The following is an 18,894-nucleotide window of genomic DNA, read 5'->3' on the forward strand; positions in this document are numbered from 1 at the left end:
ATGCCCCACCTTGGCCGTGCTCAGTGACTGCATTCGTGGGAGCTGTTGAGGGAAGTGTGAAGCTTTTAGTGTCTCTGGGCTCAGAAATTGAGAAGAAGAGTTGACTATTAAAGGAAGCACTGACCCCACGGGACAGGTTTGCACTCAGTACTTTGTTCATACAGCATATACTTCTGAAGCGTAGCCTTGTTTATGGCGGGGCAGGAATTCACAGGGTAGAATCCTGCCTGCCTGGAGTTTGTATGGTTCTTGATGTGATGTGGGAATTGAGGTGGGAAAAATACGTTGGGACCAGATAATGCAAGAATTCGAGGGCCACAAACAAGAGTTTGGAGTTTATGTGGAAGACCACACAGAGGTATAGGGAGGCGGATTCACTGAATGAAGGAATAGGGGAGGACGGGGGAAGAGTGGGGTCCATGCCATGGTGTCCCCGACAGGTGCTAAGGGGCTGACCTGGGTGCCCGCAGGAGCAGACAGGGATTTAAATTTGGAGTCTGTAACGGAAATGGAAGCCCACTGACTTGCACTGGTCGACAGAAGGGAGAGAGTCAGGAGGATTCTGACGCTTTAATTCTGAGTTTCCAGAACAATGATGGTCGTTAATAATCAAGAATAAAGGAGGGGGCGGGGGCCAGTGTGCAGCTGAGAGAAATGTTTGCTTTAGACGTTACCTTTTCCCCAACCTCTCCACTTAAAGTACCCCTTTCACCCTTGAGTTGGTCCTGCTCCTGTGTTTCTTTTGTAATTGGTCGCAGTTTGAGATGATTTTGTCCGTCCCTGTCTGTGCTCCAGGTGTCCCCCCACTGGAATGTAAGTGCTGTGAAGACAGGACCACGTCTGTCCTGTGCCTCCTGCCTGGGGCAGAGCGTGGCACAGAGAAGGCTTAGTCTCCTTCATTTTGACAAAGATATTTCTTTGCCGAAATGGTGAGCTAGCAGGTTTACTTTAGCTCTTTAGTGAGAAATAAAGCATCCACCTGGATTAAAATATGCAGGAGGTGGTAAATAAAACATCCAGTTGGTACCTTAATAATTAAACTAAATTTTGCTGCCAGGTGATAAATGCTGCCAAATCAATGAAATATGCGTCAATGAGGCAGTCGCGCAGCCAGAACATTAGACAACTTGATTGCCTGGGATTGCTTTAAAAAATCAGTGAAGAGACTAGTTTAATCATTGTAATATGGATGAATACTCAGAATCAGGAAAACATGTTTCTTCCACTTTGGCTGTAATGCCTTCACAGTATTAATAACTGATTTGCTTTTCTTCTGCAACCTTCCCCTTAAGAGCCTCATCCTGGTCTGGTTAGTGTTCATTCCTCCTTGCCATTCTTTCTTCTTTTAAAGTTCAGTCTCACATAGAGAATGGACTTGAGGACACGGGGAGGAGGAAGGGTAAGCTGGGACGAAGTGAGAGAGTGGCATGGACATATATACACTATCAAACGTAAAATAGATAGCTAGTGGGAAGCAGCCGCATAGCACAGGGAGATCAGCTCGGTGCTTTGTGACCACCTAGAGGGGTGGGATAGGGAGGGTGGGAGGGAGACGCAAGAGGGAGGAGATATGGGGATGTATGTATATGTATAGCTGATTCACTTTGGTATAAAGCAGAAACTAACACACCATTGTAAAGCAATTATCCAATAAAGATGTTAAAAAAAAGAATAAATAAAATTTCTGTGTATACTTACAAAACAAATAATAAAGTTCAGTCTTAGTTATTGGCCTTCCCAGTAAATGAAGTGGTAACAAGAGCATTGGGATGTGCATCGCAAACCCTAACATCTCGTCCTGACTGCAGTCTTGGTCAGAATGATCCTTTCGAGCAGGTTGGGTAGATCCCACTCATCGCTTTGTAGGGGGCTATCAGGGCTCCTATAAATCTACACTTCCTCCGCCCAGTGCCTCAGGTCCTGTGAGGGACTTTCATTCCTTTAGTGCAGCCTTGTCTGGCCTGAATTTGCACGTGGCCTCCTCTGTCTGTGGCGTAGGACCAGAGCCGCTGAGACCCACACCTAATTTGGTGGGAGTAGATGAGAAAAGTGAAGGAGTTGGCGATGCCATCCTTCTCACTTGGGAGCTTGGGCCTTCTGCTGTAGTGGGTGGGATGCAGTAGTGGGTTCCAGGGGTGTTCTTTTCTGTGTTATTGAAGAGTGTGCCACCAGGAGACGGAAGCACCCTGGGACGGACGGGTTGGGATCTGCTGTAGCCACAGTGCAGGGACGCTGGATGGGAAGGAGGAATAATCACTCCTGCGTGAGAACAGGAGTTCTCAGGGGAGAGGTGAGAGCGGAATCCCAATTCGAGGAACCTGTTCCAACCAGGGGATCCAGGAAAGAAAACTGATGTATGAGAATTTTTTAATTGATTGATTTTGTAGATAATTCAAATACCATAAGATTCACCCTTGTATGCATAAATCTGGTAGTTGTTAGTATATTCACGAGGTTATACACCATCACTCCTAATGCCAGAACATTTTCATTACCCCCGGAAAGAAACCCTTTACCCATTAGCAGTCAGTCCTCTCTCCCCTGGCCCCCTTGCCTCTGACAGTCTCTAATCTCCTCTTGCTTCTGTGCTTTGTCTATTCTGCACATTCCGTATAAATGGAATTGTATAATACGTCGCCTTTCATGCCTGGCTTCTTTTATTTAGCATAACATTTTCAAGGTTCATCTATGTTGTGGCTTCTATCAGTAATTCATTCCTTGTTATGGCTGAGTAATATTCTGTTGTATGAGTAAACCACATTTATGTACCATTCATCTCTTGATGGACGTTTGGGCGGTTCTCCCTTTTAAATTATTATGCATAATGCTGCTATGAATATTTGTGTACAAGGCTTTGTGTGGACATATGATTTCAAGTCTCTTGGGCATATACCCAAGAGTAGTACCGCTAGGTCATATGGTAGCTCTGTGTTTAACATTTTGAGGAACTGTCAAACTGTTTTCCAAAGAGACTACTCTGTATTACAATCCCACCAGCAATGTATGAAGATTCCAATTTTTCCACATCTCTACCAACACTTCTTATTGTCTGTGTTTTAATTATACCCATTCTACTGGGTTGAAAGTGGTATTTAGTGGCTTTGATTTGCATTTCCCTAGTGACTAGTGACGTTGGCATCTTTTCATGTGCTTATTGGCCATTTGTATCAATATCTCTCTTTGGAGAAAGGTCTATTCAAATCCTGCGTTCATTTTTAATTGGGTTACTTGTCTTTTTATTGTTGAGCTATAAAATTCTTTATGTATTCTGGATACTAGGCCCTTATCAGATATATGATTTGTAAATATTTTCTTCTATTCTGTCAGTTGTCTTTGCACTTTATTAATAGTGCCCTCTGAAGGACAAATGTTTTTATTTTGATGAAGTCTGATTTATCTGTTTTTAGTTACTTGTGCTTTAGGTGTCATATCTGAGAAAGCATAATCTCAGTTTTCTTCTAAGAGTTTTATAATTTTAGCCCTTCCATTTATGTCTTTGATTCATTTTTAATTAGTTTTTTTTTTTGTTTGTTTTTTTTTTTTTTTTTTTTTTGGCGGTACGCGGGCCTCTCACTGCTGTGGCCTCTCCCGTTGCGGAGCACAGGCTCCGGACGCGCAGGCTCAGCGGCCATGGCTCACGGGCTCAGCCACTCCGCGGCATGTGGGATCTTCCCAGATCGGGGCACGAACCGTGTCCCCTGCATTGGCAGGCGGACTCTCAATCACTGCACCACCAGGGAAGCCCTTTAATTAGTTTTTGAATATGGTCTGAAATTCATGACTTCATGAAGTTTTTTTCTTCTTCTGCACCACACGGCTTTCAGGATCTTAGTTCCCCGACCAGGGATTGAACCCGGGGCCATGGCAGTGAAAGCGCCAACCACTTGAATACCAGTCCTAACCACTGGACCGCCAGTGAAAATTTGAAAGACTCAATTGATCAGCTCAGGGTGTTCAGGCATGTGGGGAATGAACTGTAGGAGCTGTCCCTGGAGGAAGAATAAGAAGCTGGTTTTCTCCTAGGATTTGGTGCTGAACAAGCATCGTTGTCCTGACAGTTTGAAGAGAAAAAGGTAGAGAGATCAGGTTTATGTATAGAAATGGACCCAGCTGAATTCTATAACCGTGCAGAATATAGGCCTTGCAAATTCTCACACTCTAATGAAGGAGATCTTACTTTCCAAATAGCAAGTCAATGATATGATGATTTGGATATCTACAAAAGGTGGCCCCTATCCGGCAGTGAAGCAGGACGCTGTAGTCCTTTGGTTATTATGAGCAGAGGAATCCCTTCATACTTTGGTGATGATGATGTGACATCTGATATTAATCCTTGAATACTTTCCAGGTTCCTATGAAAAGCTCATTTGCTGTGTTGCTAGCCTGTAAGTGTTCATAACTAACACATAAGAGCATACCATGCACCGGACACCGCTCTAAACGTTTGGTTTTTTCTTTTTTTTTGACTAACTCTTGCATCACCTTTTTAAAAATCCACTTGCATTAGCTCTTTTGATTCTCACAGCAGCTCTGTGGAGTCAGTTATCGTTATCGTCACTTACAGATGAAGAAACGAGGAGCAGGGAGGTGGGAGGGAGAGGAGGCCTGGTTGTCTTTCCCCCGAGTCTGCACCATTTATCATGTGGATGGTTCGGGACACAGTAGGTTCTGGTTGGTTGGGAATGGGATGACTGATCAGATGCGTGGACCACTTTCACTAGCTGTATCCTCCAGAGCATCTTTCCGGCTCACACAGGCACGGTGTATTTCCGGTTGTTTTCTCCTCTTACCATGCCGTGGTTTGATGTCGTCTGCATTGTTGTGAAGTCTCCGAGCAGTTACAGAATTCAGCAGCCGTTTCCAAATTCAGAGTACTTGTCATTTACTGAATCATGTGTCTTTAAGTACTGGCTGACTTAAGCTGGTTTTCAGTGAGGGGTACTGTTCACTGCTGAGCTGTCTCCCACAATAAGGGACAAGAGCAGGGTTCAGTTTTATTTTATTGTATTGTATTATTTTGTTTTGTTTTACTTTTCGGTATTCAAGACCTCTCTCAGAGGGGAGTACAGAGCTTCCTTGATGCTTCCTTCTTCAAACAGATGAATTACTTCCCAGCCTGGAGAGCAGCCGGATCTCCAAATTGACATGTTCACTGAATTATAAATTTCACGTAAGAGAATAATGCCAGGCACAAGAGCATTTGATAAAAGGGCATTTGAACTCCACAAATGCTACAAAATATTCCCCTTCTTAAGAAACTTTAATAGTTAAATAGAAGGCTCTGTGTGGAAGATTTTATGTTCCGTTCAACTTCCACTACACATTGCAGTGAATAGATGATTCTGGCAGTGTGTCAGCAGAGGCTGAACATTAGATAATTCCATGAGAAATATTTCTAGTGGCCGAGCCATTGCCATCCCCCCTCAAAATGTCCTACAACCCCCAGAGATTCTCTGAGTCCTAGGATGGGACTGGTGAGCCTGTGCTGTGATTCAGAAGCTAAGACTCACTGTTCTGCAGGTGCCCGGTGTCCCTTTTCTTGATGAGGTTTCGATCAGACACGTGCTTACTTTATTTTTCTGTTGAGGTAACATTGATTTATAACATATAGGTTTCATGTGTGCACCATTATATTTCTGCCTCTGTATACCCTACAACGTGCTCACCACCAAAATTTTCGTTTCCATCCATCACCATACAGCTGATCCTTTTTACCCATTTCGCCCTCCTGCCGCCAGCCCCCAACCCGGAGCCCTCTCCTATGGGAACCGCTGTTCTCTGTATCTATGTGTTTGTTTGTTTGGTTTAGTTTTTTCATTTATTTTGGCTTGGGGGGTATTTGCTTTTTATAATTTCACATATGAGTGAAACCATACAGTATTTTTCTTCGTCTGACTTACTTCACTTAGCGTAATCCCCTTGAGGTATATCCATGTTGTCTCAAATGGCAAGAGTTTATCTTTTTATGGCCGGGTAGTATTACGTGGTGTGTGTGTAGGTATGTGTTTGTGTAGCACATCTTCTTTGTCCATTCATCCACTGATGGGCGTTTAGGTTGTTTCCATATCTTGGTTACTGTGAATAGTGCTGCAGTGAACATGGGGTGCAGGTATCTTTTTGGATTAGTGTTTTTGTTTTCTTCGGACAAATACCCAGAAGTGGAGTTGCTGGATCAAATGGTAGTTCTATCATTAATTTTTTGAGGAACCTCCATACTATCTTCCATAGTAGCTGCCTCGATTTCCACTCCCACCAACGGTGCCTGATGGCCCCCTTTTCTCCACTTTCTCCCCAACACTTGTTACCTCTTGTCTTATTGATAACAGCCATTCTGACAGTTGTGAGGTGATGTCTCGTGGTTTTAATTTGCATTTCCCTAATTAGTGATGTTGGACATCTTTTCATGTGCCTGTTGGCCATCTGTATGTCTTATTTGGAAAAATTCAGCTCCTCTGCCCTTTCTTTAATATGGTTTGGGTTGTTGTTAAGTTGTGTGAGTTCTTTATATATTTTGGATGTTAACCCATTATCAGATACATTATTTGCAAATATCTCCTCCCATTTGCCAGGTTGTCCCCTGATTTTGTTGATGGTTTCCTTTGCTATACAGAAGCTTTTTAGTTTTCTATATATATAGTTTTTTTTCTATATATAGAAAACTATATATAGTTTTCTATATATAGTTTTTGTTTATGTTTGCTTTTGCTTCCTTTGCCTGAGGAGACACATCTAGAAAGATATTGCTAAGACCAATGTCAAAGAGTGTACTGCCTATGTTTTCTTCTAGGAGTTTTATGGTTTCAGGTCTTACATTCAAGTCTCTAATCCATTTTGAGTTAATTTCTGTGCACTGTGTGAGATAGCGGTCGTTTCATTTTTCTGCATATGGCTGTCCTGTGCTTGCTTTTTAATCTGAAATTCAGGATACAGTGTACATCCTTTCAGCGGAGTTTCATCATTTTTATTCTGTTTGTGTGGAGCAAATGCATTCTCCTAGCCCTGTTTAAAACTATTTAAAACCTTGCACGGGACCTTCAAAGAACTATAGGGCATAGGTTCTCTGTTAGGAAATCACACGTTCTTTAGTTTTCCTTCCTAAATACACTATTCTTTAGAAACCAAACAGATCTTACCCATTTTAAACAGACTTTCAGAGGGAGGAGAGCAGCCATCTCTTACTCTAAGGGGTTGAATAAAACTCCTGAGTATTTTAACACTAAAGCCACTTAATAATGTTATCATTTTGATGCAGGCCCTGTCTAAATAGAATGTTATGACTACCCTTTTAAAATGATGAAAACAAAACAATTTAATCTTTCACTAAAATTCTGTATACTTCTTCCACCTGTCATTGCCTGTTTTCCACAGTAGATGGTCACGTTCCTAACTGGATAGTTTTATCCCCAACAAGCGGTAATCTCAGTATAGTCAGACTCTGTTTAATTTAGTAGATTAGTCCTTGCAGCTGTACCCAGAGGTACATTTAGAAGATTTATCCTTTAATAGGAATAGATGGTGGTGTCATTGTCTTTAAGAGATTACAAATGTATAAACCATAATAGGTTTGAAAAGATATAGAGGAAAATATTAGACCACGGCCATTCCGGGCATTTAAATCTGACACAAATCCCAGGATGCCCTATCTTCAGAGCAGTCCATCGTAAACAAGCTGTCCTATAGACGCAGAGCCTGTTCTGTGTTGAATAGGAAACCGAAATGATGAATAAATATCTGCCTTTGCAGTAAACTGGGCTCTAATGCAAGGTCCTCTTAGTTTGATGAGGCCTCAGCTTTTCAGACAAAAAGCTTCATGAGTTTCAAAGGGATTCTCTGTCTCCATATTCTCACCCGTCTACCTTCATCCCAAGCCTCTTCTTCTCAAGGTAGAATCAGCTGGGTTTCAGGGAGCGCCGAATACACTTCCTGGACCAGTGGTGCACATGTGCGTTCTTACTCTCGTCTCCCCTGGGTCACTCACACTGTTTCTCACTGTTGCTCATCCCCTGTGAGTCACAAAATAAATGCTTACCGTGTGTGTCTGCAGCTCCACATCCACACAAGCAGATTGTGTGTGCGTGAGCACACGTGTAAAATCTTCAGAGAAGTGAGGCTGCTCTTGGCCTTGGTGGAGCCCCTGGCAGGGGGATTTGGATGACAGACTCCCCTGCGGTGGCTAAAGGGAGCTCTTTTCCACATCTGGTCCCAGAGAAATGCTTTTCAGGGCCACTCACTAGGAGTCGGGTCAGGTTCTAAAGCAGGTGGCAGCGGTAGGATGGTCGACAGTGGCACACGGCAAGGGGGTCCATCCATTTTTCATGAACTTGTATGCTTCCACAGGTTCAGCCTTTGGCACTGAAGACCAGCCGGCTCTGAAGGCAGCTCTGCCTTCCAAAGACACACCCAAAGGGGCTGCCCGGGTGGCCCCTCCAGCATCCTCCAGTGTGACAACACCTCGCAGGAGTTTGCTTCCAGCGCCAAAATCCACGACCACACCGGCGGGTAAGACTTGCGCTGTGGAGAAGCTCCGCAGTGGAGAGCCTCTTCTGCATTAAAGTCTTTTGAAAGTCCTTGGGTAAATCAGTTGTCTAGATGGGATGACAGATGAGTTTCAGATGGCATTTAAAATTAATAATAATAACACTACCACAATTTTCAAGGCACTTTCATATATTCCTATGTTTAAATTCTCACAACTCCCTCTCACTCCTCTCTGTGACTGGTAGCCCATCAGACCACACAGTTTTTATTGCAAAGAAAAAAGGATCAAGCTGTTTTAGGCAAATTTGGTTCAGGGAAGCAGGCGCTGATGAAATCACTGGAAGGCCAGTAGGAGTGAGTTGCAGACTGTGCCCCCGGGAGTGGGTCCCTGATCCCTGGGGGCAACTGCTGCCTCTACAGGGATTCAGGGGCTCCATCCACCTGCTGGTCCCAGGCCCGCACCACCCATGCTGGGATGCAGGGATCAGCGGCTACCGCAGAAAGCCTTGCTCCCGAGCTCACACCGTGCCTGCTCTATCCACACCCGCAAAGCCAGTGCCCCGAGCCCTGCGCCTCCACACCCAGGAAGCTGGTGAGGGACACAGGGAATTCAGCTGACGCAAAGGTGTGACAAACGAAGGTGCTGGCCCCGCCCCGCCTTCTCCTCCCAGATCGCAAGCGTACACGTTTGCCCGTGGGATGTCCAAGCACGCGGCATGTGGCTTAGCTTTCCATCTTCCGCGCTGTAGGAAGACACACTAAGAGGAAGGAAGCTTGGATGTTGAGCCTGAATCCACGGTAGATGGCTCACCCCTGTGGCTATTCATTGCTCCAGGTTATTCTTCTGTGCTCTTGTACTCATGTACCAGTGCATATACGTACACACGCAGATGGGCTTGCGTGAGTTCCTAAAAGTAAGATTGGATTGTACCCATTTTTCTACATGTTACTTTCCTTACTCAAAGTATGTCATAGAGCTGCCCTCAGGTCAGTGTATGGCTCATTTTTCAATGGCTGCCTGGCGTGGATATACCATGATCTATTGAACCATTCCCCCACTGGTGGACATTCACTTTGTAACTGGTGTTTGCTGCTATAAACAATGCTGCAGTACGTGTCCTTGGTGGCATTCTTTCTACAGGATTGATCCCCAGCAGTGGGATGGCTGTGTTTGATGCATTAATAGATATGATTAGATTCCTTTTCAAAGAGGCTGCAGTGCTTCACCTTTCCACCCATATCCCTGCTAAGAATAGATAGCATTTTAAAAATTTTTTGTCCATTTGGTGGAAGTGTTATTTTAAATTTGCATTTCCCTGACCACTTGCCCTTCAATGGAGTACCACCTTGTAATCCCCTTTGGTAAGACTTAAATTGACTTGTTTGGTTTTGCTCTTCCTCAGTGGAGGAGAAGCTCCTGGGGACAGTGACTTGTCCATTTTATTGAGCACAGTATCCCCGCTGCTGCAGTGTCCCCAGTGACTGACACACAGTGGCTACTTACCATCTGTTTGTTAATGGTTGGATACATCAACGAATCAATGAATGAATGTCACACGGCCTTTGACTCTTGGTTCCAGTTTAACGGTTTGGCCTTGGTTTAAATAGAAAATAACTAGTCAAGCCTGCACTGAGTTAAAATACAGTTGTTGAATCAATCCTATAGACCAGTGTTTGTCAAATTTTAGTGCATCAGAATCACCTGAAGTGGTTGTTAAAACACTGATTACTGGGCCTCATCCTAGCATCTCATTAGTAGGTCTGAGGTGGGGCCTGAGAATTTGCATTTCTAATGATTCCCAGGTGGCGCTGCATATCCTGCTGGTCTAGAGATCACACTTGTGAAACCACTGTTACAGAAAAATGGACTAGGAATTTGAACAGACAGTTCTTAGAAAAAGAAATGCACATAGCTCCTAGCCATATGAAAAGAGAATCAGCATCGCTCATAATAAGAAAAACATAAAGTAAAATTACAATAGACTATAGTATCTTACCTGTGAGATGGGCAAACATCCAGATGTTTGAAAACATACACTGTCGTGAATCTGCAGGAAAAGAGGCATTCTCGTACGTGTACTGGCTGGAATATAAAATAGCTCAACTCCTATGAAAGGAAATGGGCAATATCTAATAATAAAATCACATGTGCATTTTTTCTTTGACTTAGCAGTCCCACCTCCAGAAATCTTTCCCAAAGGTAGACTGGCAAAAGCAGAATGCACAAAGTGATTCACTGCAGTGCTGTTTGAAATGGCAAAATACTGAAACGACTCAGCTGTCCCTCCACAGGGGACCAGCTGAATGGATTGTCATACATCCATGGAATAAGAAGACTTATTCCAAGTGACTTTAAAAGAGTAATTTGGTTGTTCCACCCTAATAGCATGTACTCTATGTTCAAAAAGAATTGCAAAAAAAATCTTAAACTGTTTTTAGTAATTACATTATTGGTGGTAGCGTGGCTATGGCGATTCCAAATCTGCTGTTATTCTGAATGTGTGTATTATGGGAAAAATAGGATATGGGCATTATGGGATAAAGTATGAACTTATCTGAAATTTATCATTAAACAGTATTGCCGGGCTTCCCTGGTGGCACAGTGGTTGAGAGTCCGCCTGCCGATGCAGGGGACACGGGTTCGTGCCCTGGTCCGGGAAGATCCCACATGCCGCGGAGCGGCTGGGCCCCTGAGCTATGGCCACAGGGCCTGCGCGTCCGGAGCCTGTACTCCGCAACGGGAGAGGCCACAACAGTGAGAGGCCCGTGTACCGCAAAAAAAAAAAGTATTGCCAGCTCTGTCCACTGAAAAGTTATAAACAGTGACTAGACCAATAGCATAGAGTACCCCCAGTGCCCAGACTGTGATCTCTCAATACATTTTGCATTAACAGGAGATAAGGGTCTTCGAAGAAATGGCTGGTTCCAGGTCTAGGGCAGGAACTGTAGACCCCAGAACAGACAGCCAAGAGGAATTCAAAGACTACTAGGATTCTATCAACTCAAGAGTCAGACTGAATAAGCTCCTACTGGAAGAAAGAAAGAGAGAGAGAGAGACAGAGAGAGAGAGAGAGAGAGGGAGGGAGGGAGGGAGGGGAGAGGGAGGGAGGGAGGGGAGAGGGAGGGAGGGAGGGAGAGGAAGGAAGGAAGGAAGAGATTGAATATAAATAAGATTCATAATTGCAGTAGAATAATATTCATCAAATCAAAATATATGTGTATCCATGAGGTCATAATGATACAGAATAAGATAAAAACTAGACACTTTGGTTGATGCTAAGAAACTTTTTTTGAAATTTGGTAAAGAAAGAAAAGAATAAAATATTTTAGCCACTTCTCCTATTCAGTCTGTATCTCATGATAACCAAATAGTTGGGAGGGCAAAGTTCTCTTTTAGTGTTTAAAAGCATTCTAGTTAATAAATAAGGTATGATAGAATATCACCTTTTCAAAGCTTTAGTGAATCAGTAGGTAAAGGCAATGATCATCAATGGAAAGGGAAAACCAGACGTTACGAACTAATACTGATGTACAACATTACATGTGAGTTAGTCTCGGGGGAAAAATGAATCCGCCCTAGCCTTTAGATTTACTAATTTACTAGAAGGAGAAAGGACAAAGAAGCATATTAAATAACACCATGGGAATAAAATCAACCAACCAGACTGAAAAACTCTATAAAACAAACCATCCAACTTACTCAACAGTAGAAATAACAACAAAAATTGCAAAAAAAAAAGGCAGATAAACAAACATTCTGGGAGGGGGACAAAGGATATAGAGGGGGAACCTGTAGATTATAAAAAACTTAGACTTATCATCCAGTTGCAAAGTACGGATCTTGTTTTGTATCCTAATTCAAACAAACACACCAAAAAAAATTTTTTTTAAAGATAACTGAGGAAATGTGAACCAACATTGGCTCTTAGATGACATTAAGAAACTATTATTGCTATTCTGAGTATGATGGTAGTATTTGTGGTTATGTTTTTGTTTCTGTTTAATCGAAGTATAGTTGCTTTACAATGTTGTGTTAATTTCAGGTGTACAGCAAAGTGATTCATTTGTACATATACATATATTCTATTCTTTTTCAGATTCTTTTCCTTTAGAGGTTATTACAAAATACTGAATAGAGTTCCCTGTGCTATACAGCACGTCCTTGTTGGTTGTCTGTTTTATATATAGTAGTGTGTGTATGCTAATCCCGAACTCCTCATTTATCCCTCCCTGTGGGTATGTTTTCTTAAAAAGCCGTCTTTTAGAAACGCACAAATATGAAGTGATACGCTTTCTGGGATTTGCTTCAGAATAACCCAGGATGGTGGCACGTGGAGTCAACATGTTACAGAAGATGAAACATGGGTATTGCTTGTTGTTGAAGTTGGGTGATAGAGTACATAGTTAACTAGACTAGTCTCTCTGCTTCAGTACATGTTTAAAGTGTTCCATTGAAAACTGTGCAGAGAGAGTGGCTGTTTTAGCTGTTTTAGTGGAGGTAGAGCTAAATGGAAATAAGGTATTTCAGGTGCGAAGAATAGAGGGCAAGGCAGCAACAGTGTTTAAGACCATAAAAATTTCATTATTTTTTCAAATACTTCTGCTCTGTAGCGGATTTTGGAAAGCCATGTGATCTTGATAACAAGAATTCTCTTCCACTTTGTATTACTTTATAAAACACTTTAATGTGCTAAATGTGATTTGGTCCTCACAAAAACCTAGAGTGGTGGACAAGGAAAGTATTAGTTTGCAGATGGGAAATCAAGATTCAGAGGTGAAAGGACTTGCCCCAAGTCATGTGGTGGCGTCAGGAAATCACATAGGTTGTGTATGTGTCCTGTGCTTTTTCCACAATAATATAAGTATCCCGCTGTGGAGTATAAGAATTCCATCTGTGGTCCCCCATTACCATTAGATTTCACATGTGTGAACTGGGGATGGTGGTAAACAGAAATGGTACACAGGATTCCTTGCCTCAGGCCAGGCTCTCCTTGAGACGTCTTGGTTAGAATTCGGTTGGTGATGCCATGAAAAGTAGGTGTTTAACCAGAAGGAAGAGAGGGGAAGGAATGATACTGTGTGAGGAGGGATTGTGCGTTCATGGGGGGTAAGGGATGTTCCCAGCAGAGAAAGGGTCACCATGATGTTACCAGTTTCCACACCGAGTGCTCAGAAAGTACTTGTGACTTGGGCAGGTTGTTACATAATGAAGCAATAGACCAGTTCCTGAGGACAAGTGAGAGTCCTGCCTTTCCCCGTGTCCTAGAACAGGCTCCAGCAGATGCTCGGAGACTCCCACCTGTTTCACATCCCTTATGCAGCTGCCCCGAGGTCAGCTTCTTAGGCTCTGATGGCAAATTCCACAGGCCTCGTCCGGTAGAAGCAGCTGGCAGCTGCCCCCAGTCACATCTCTCTTTCCCTTCTCTCTCTCCCCCAGTTTTTCCTCTCTGTAACTGTGAGCTCTGCCAGCCTTGCTCTGTTACTTGCAGCCTCCTTCTCCAGGGTCCGCAGGGGTGGGAGTGGGGGGCAGAGGGGGTAGCCCCAGACTCTGGAGGACTGGGTGAGACAGGCAGTGGACAGAGCTCCCGAGCCTTAGTCAAGGTCTGCTCGGAAGCCTATTTCAATGACGCCCTAAGGCTCTGTGTTCGATTTTTCCAAAGACATAAAGCTTCTTAGATATTTTCCCATTATTGACATAAGGAGGAGGTGCTAGGGTGTTTGTTTTTTTTAAGATTTATTTTTTGGATGTGGACCATTTTTAAAGCCTTTATTGAATTTGTTACAATATTGCTTCTGTTTTCTATGTTTTGGTTTTTTGGCCGTGAGACATGTGGGATCTTAGCCCTCCGACCGGGGATTGAACCTGCACCCCCTGCATTGGAAGGCATTGGACTGCCAAGGATGCCCCAAGGGTGTTTTAGAACGAGGATTAAGCACCACCCTTTACTAGACGGAGGACCCCAGGCCAGCCGCTGTGTAGACTATGGCTGTGACCCCTGTGACATGCAGTCATCAGGGGAAGGCACGGATTGGGAAAATGAAGCAGAAGGGCTCCCTTGAGAGATTTCAGGATGTTCTCTTCTAACTTGCATCCCACTCTAACACCTAATTTAACAACAAGTATAAAATTGTGGTTAAAAGATATATTTTATTACCGAATTTTAGGTTTGCATTTGTTCCACTGCTATGAATTTTTCATTTAAATAAAATCTAGTTCCTACTACCAAATCAGCTTTCACATCACCTTGTTCTGTCATCAAGCTAATTAAAAAGCAGAAGGCAGGCGTGCAGATTACAGTTAAATTCCAAATAATTGTATTTCCTGGGACTGTGAGGTGTTTGGGTTATTTTAATTACTTAGGTAACACCAACCCTTGTTTTAAGGGCATGCTGTTGGAAACATTTCTAAACTGTGATGCTTTGCTTCTTTCCCTTGGTGATTCCAGGTGACTTGGATTCAAGAATAATTAGAACAGTCCTTAACCTTGAGGGGCTCAAAATAAGGTAAACAGATTTGTACACTGATAATTAGAGTGAGAGCAAGAGAGCTATAATCCGATCAGCTGGCTGCCAGTTAATTCTAGCAGACCAGGAATTCATAGTAAGATGGATTAAGAAACAAATGACCTGAAGAAGTTTAAATTAAATATAATAGACTTTTAAAATTATTTAATCACTTTCTATTTATTATTTGTTTAATCATTTTCTGATTTATGTGTTATGTTTTCACTTTCTGATTTCAGAAAAGATACAAGGCAGCATGTAGTAAAGGGCACAGAATAACAGAGATACAAGGATAAAAATCCAAATAATAAAAAAGAGAAGAGCCTGATAAAACTGGGCTCAGAGCTTCCTGACTGCAAGGGCAAAAGAAGAAACACAATCAGGGGGAAAAAAAAAAAGAGTGTGCCACTTTATCAGAAGAGAGAAACTTATTTTTTAAGCACAAATGTGTAAAATTTTAACTCTGTGAATTTAAAAAAAATCATATTGAACAACATAATGGACAATAATTTTAATTGTATAGTTTAAACATATCTTTTCTGATAGGAAAATAATTGGATAATATTTTAAAATTTTGGAATAGGGAAGGCCTTTCTAAACATGATGTGAAACCTGGAAACCTTTAAAAAATGATAGATTTACCTACATACAAATTTTAAATTGTCTGCAATAAAGGACATCCTAGAGGTAAGAAGGATGGTAAACTGAATGAAAATGCTTCAACAAAGTGTTATTATGAAAATCAATAGAAAAAGTACAATTTCATTTGAAAAGTAGGTAAAATATATGAATGGGTGACTTATACAATAGAAGTACAAAGAGGTCAGTGGCCATAAACATGAAGAGATGTTCGAATTCACTAATGACTAAATACGTTCAGTTTTTTTTAATAAGATACCATCTTTTTCATATTGGATTAGAAAAAATAAAAAGGTTTATTACATGCCGGTGTTGGTAAGAACATGGCAAAAAAACACTCTTATAGCATTAGTGGGAATGTAAATTGGGACAGTCTTTTGGGGGTCAGTTTGTTAATATCTATGAAAATGTAACTATCTTTACCGTGTAATCCAGTATTTCTACATCTGGGACTCTCTTTTACAAAAATACTTGCTCAAGCAGCAATGATATATGTATAGGAACATTCTCTGCAACACTGATTATAATACTAAACAATTAGAAACAATCTAAATATCCATCAATATGGACATATTTAAATAGGTTACAATATGTATCCATTCAATAGACGCTTATTTAGTTATTGAAAAGATTGAGCTAGATCGATAGGAATTATTCAGAAACTGTCCATAATATATTGTTAAAGCAAGAAAAGCTACAGAACATGATCTCATTTTTTCAAAACTCGAAATGAAAATAAATCTTTTTTTAACGTATACCTTTTTGTATATTTATAGAAAAAAGGTGGAAAGTATCATTTAAATAGTTAATAGCTATTATCAGTGTGGTGTCCAATTGGAGAAAAATTGTGATTAGGAAAAAGAACTTGCATTTTTAAGTTTTGTATTCCTTCTATAGTTAGAATTTTTCCAAATGTTTCAGTTTTTACAATGAAATACATAAAAACAACTCAGTAAAAAATGGGATAATAATTTGCTCCCAGAAAAATGCATGAAGAATATAGAAAAAAATGAAACAATAAAATATCTCATAATCTCAGTCCATGAATAGCTACCAATAATATATATTGGCATATTTCCTTTCACTCTTTTTTCTAAACAGGTATGGATTTTTCCCCATAATTGAGCTGATGCTTTATAGATACTTCTGTATCTTGCTTTTTCACTTAACATTATATCCTAAGCATTTTCCAATGTCACGATAAACATGTGAAAATTTAACTTTTAGTCCTGTCGTAAGAACTTCATATTGATTTACCCCAATTTGTAGGACTCTTTATCCCTTGTTCAGTATTTAGGTTGTTTTCAGTGTTTCATTACCACAAAGCAAGGAATTGCAATAAGCTTATTTTGCAAAAACATTTTGCTGGGGTTGTCCAGACTACCCTCAGGCTTGATGATTTCCCTAGAAGTGCTCACAGGACTCGGAAGTTGTTATATTCATCATTACAGTTTGTGAAAGTGGAAGAATCCAGAGTAAAAAGTCAAAGGAAGAAAGCTCACCGGGCGAAGTTCAGAGAAAACCAGACACCAGGTCCCAAGGGTCCCCTCCCAGTGGAGTCATACAGGTGTGCTTAATTCCTTCAGCAACGATATGCAACAGCACATCACCTGAGTCTGGTTGTCCAGGGTTTTTATTATGGGTCAGTTACATTGGCATATAGCACCTGCTGGACTGTCTAGGCAAACTGGTACCATGTGACCCAAGACCTCAGGTAGGCAGAACGCTTTCCTCAGTCAGAACATGCCAGAAGCTCAGCTCCCAGGAGCTGGCCAAAGGCCAGTCAGGAGAACAAGCCCTTCCTGGGAATGGGCAGGGCTTGAGCAATGCAGGGTGTTTTTATGATGGATTCCTAAAGGCAGAAATATGGAGTCACACTGAAATACGGCTTTACAAATAACGCAGACATATTTTGACTGTAGCAATTTCTTATAGCCATAAATCAACTAAATCAAGGAGACAATATTAAATGAGTTGTTTGGAGAGATATTTTACTGGAGCTAAAGTATAATCTAGGAGTACATCCTTTATGAAATTTAACTCTATAATCGAGAGTTTAGAGGACCCTTAGAAGGAAATGATTGGCATGTGTTTTCAGCTGTCCCTCTAAAGTAAGAGTTGTCTTAGTTCAGTTTATGATGGCAAATAAGTCAATATTCATTTGTCTTAAGTGTAATATTCTATGTTGGGTAATTGGAAGGATGCTTAAATGTTTTAGATATCAGGAATATAAATAACAAAACTATTTTGTTCAGGTCTTTTCCTTTTTTCTTTTCTTCTTTTCAAAAGTATGTTTACTGAGCATTCTCTGTGTACCATGCAGTATGCTTGGGGATTTCTATATTCTACCTGATTTAGCTCTAGGGGAAACTGGGGTTTAGAGAAATAAAGTAAACCCCCCTCCCACCCACGGTCATACAGCTTCTATGCAGCAGAACGTGAAATCAACCTAGATCTGTCTGACTTTAAAAGGTATATACCTAACCTTTGTGCTGTGCCACTTACAGATTCCTACACAGATGGAGGCCAGTTAATTACATTTTATTGAAATAACTATCATTGAAAAATACAGCTTAGAGGTTGAATTCTCTTTCTGGGACAATGCTAGTTGCTGCACATACAGCTCCCAGAACCCCTATAATAATTCTGTATTCTGTCCATGCCCCTCTTTCCCCAGGTTTCCAGACACAGGTTGAGAACTAATGCACTGTGCTAAGCATGATCCACTCCTATAATATCATCTTCCTGTAAGTTAATAATGATCATTGCCTTCTTATTTATTTATTTATTTGGCCACACCCCTCGGCTTGTGGGATTTTAGTTCCCCGACCGACCAGGGATTGAACCCATGCCCCCTGCAGTGGAAGCGCGGAGTCCTAACTACTGGACTGCCAGGGAATTCCCTTTATTTATTTATTTGTTATTATTTTTCTTTTCATTGCCTTCTTTTTTTTTTTTGTGGTACGCGGGCCTCTCACTGTTGTGGCCTCTCCCGTTGCGGAGCACAGGCTCCGGACGGCCACTCTCAATGGCCGTGGCTCACGGGCCCAGCTGCTCCGCGGCATGTGGGATCTTCCCGGACCAGGGCATGAACCCGTGTCCCCCGCATCGGCAGGCGGACTCTCAACCACTGCGCCACCAGGGAAGCCCCATTGCCTTCTTGACATCAGTGTGACGACAAAGGAAACTGCTGTGGATTTAGTGCTAATGGTTAAAAAAAAAAGTACTGAACATCCTCTCTGTGGCTGTGTAAAGGGAAGAATTCTAGAAACG

The 18,894-nt window shown here is 41.8% G+C and overlaps 1 protein-coding gene across 1 annotated transcript in view; it reads left to right on the forward strand.

Annotated features, from left to right (window-relative positions):
• The window catches only part of LOC141277099 (microtubule-associated tumor suppressor candidate 2-like), a 210,330-nt gene that overhangs the window by 155,856 nt on the left and 35,580 nt on the right, over window positions 1-18,894 (forward strand). The window contains exon 4 of the mRNA XM_073795480.1: window positions 8,338-8,499. Coding sequence (XP_073651581.1) covers window positions 8,338-8,499 — 162 coding nt within the window. The remainder of the gene's footprint in view (window positions 1-8,337; window positions 8,500-18,894) is intronic.

This window comes from Tursiops truncatus, chromosome 18, assembly GCF_011762595.2.
Source record: "Tursiops truncatus isolate mTurTru1 chromosome 18, mTurTru1.mat.Y, whole genome shotgun sequence".
In the NCBI taxonomy this organism is placed as follows: domain Eukaryota; kingdom Metazoa; phylum Chordata; class Mammalia; order Artiodactyla; family Delphinidae; genus Tursiops; species Tursiops truncatus.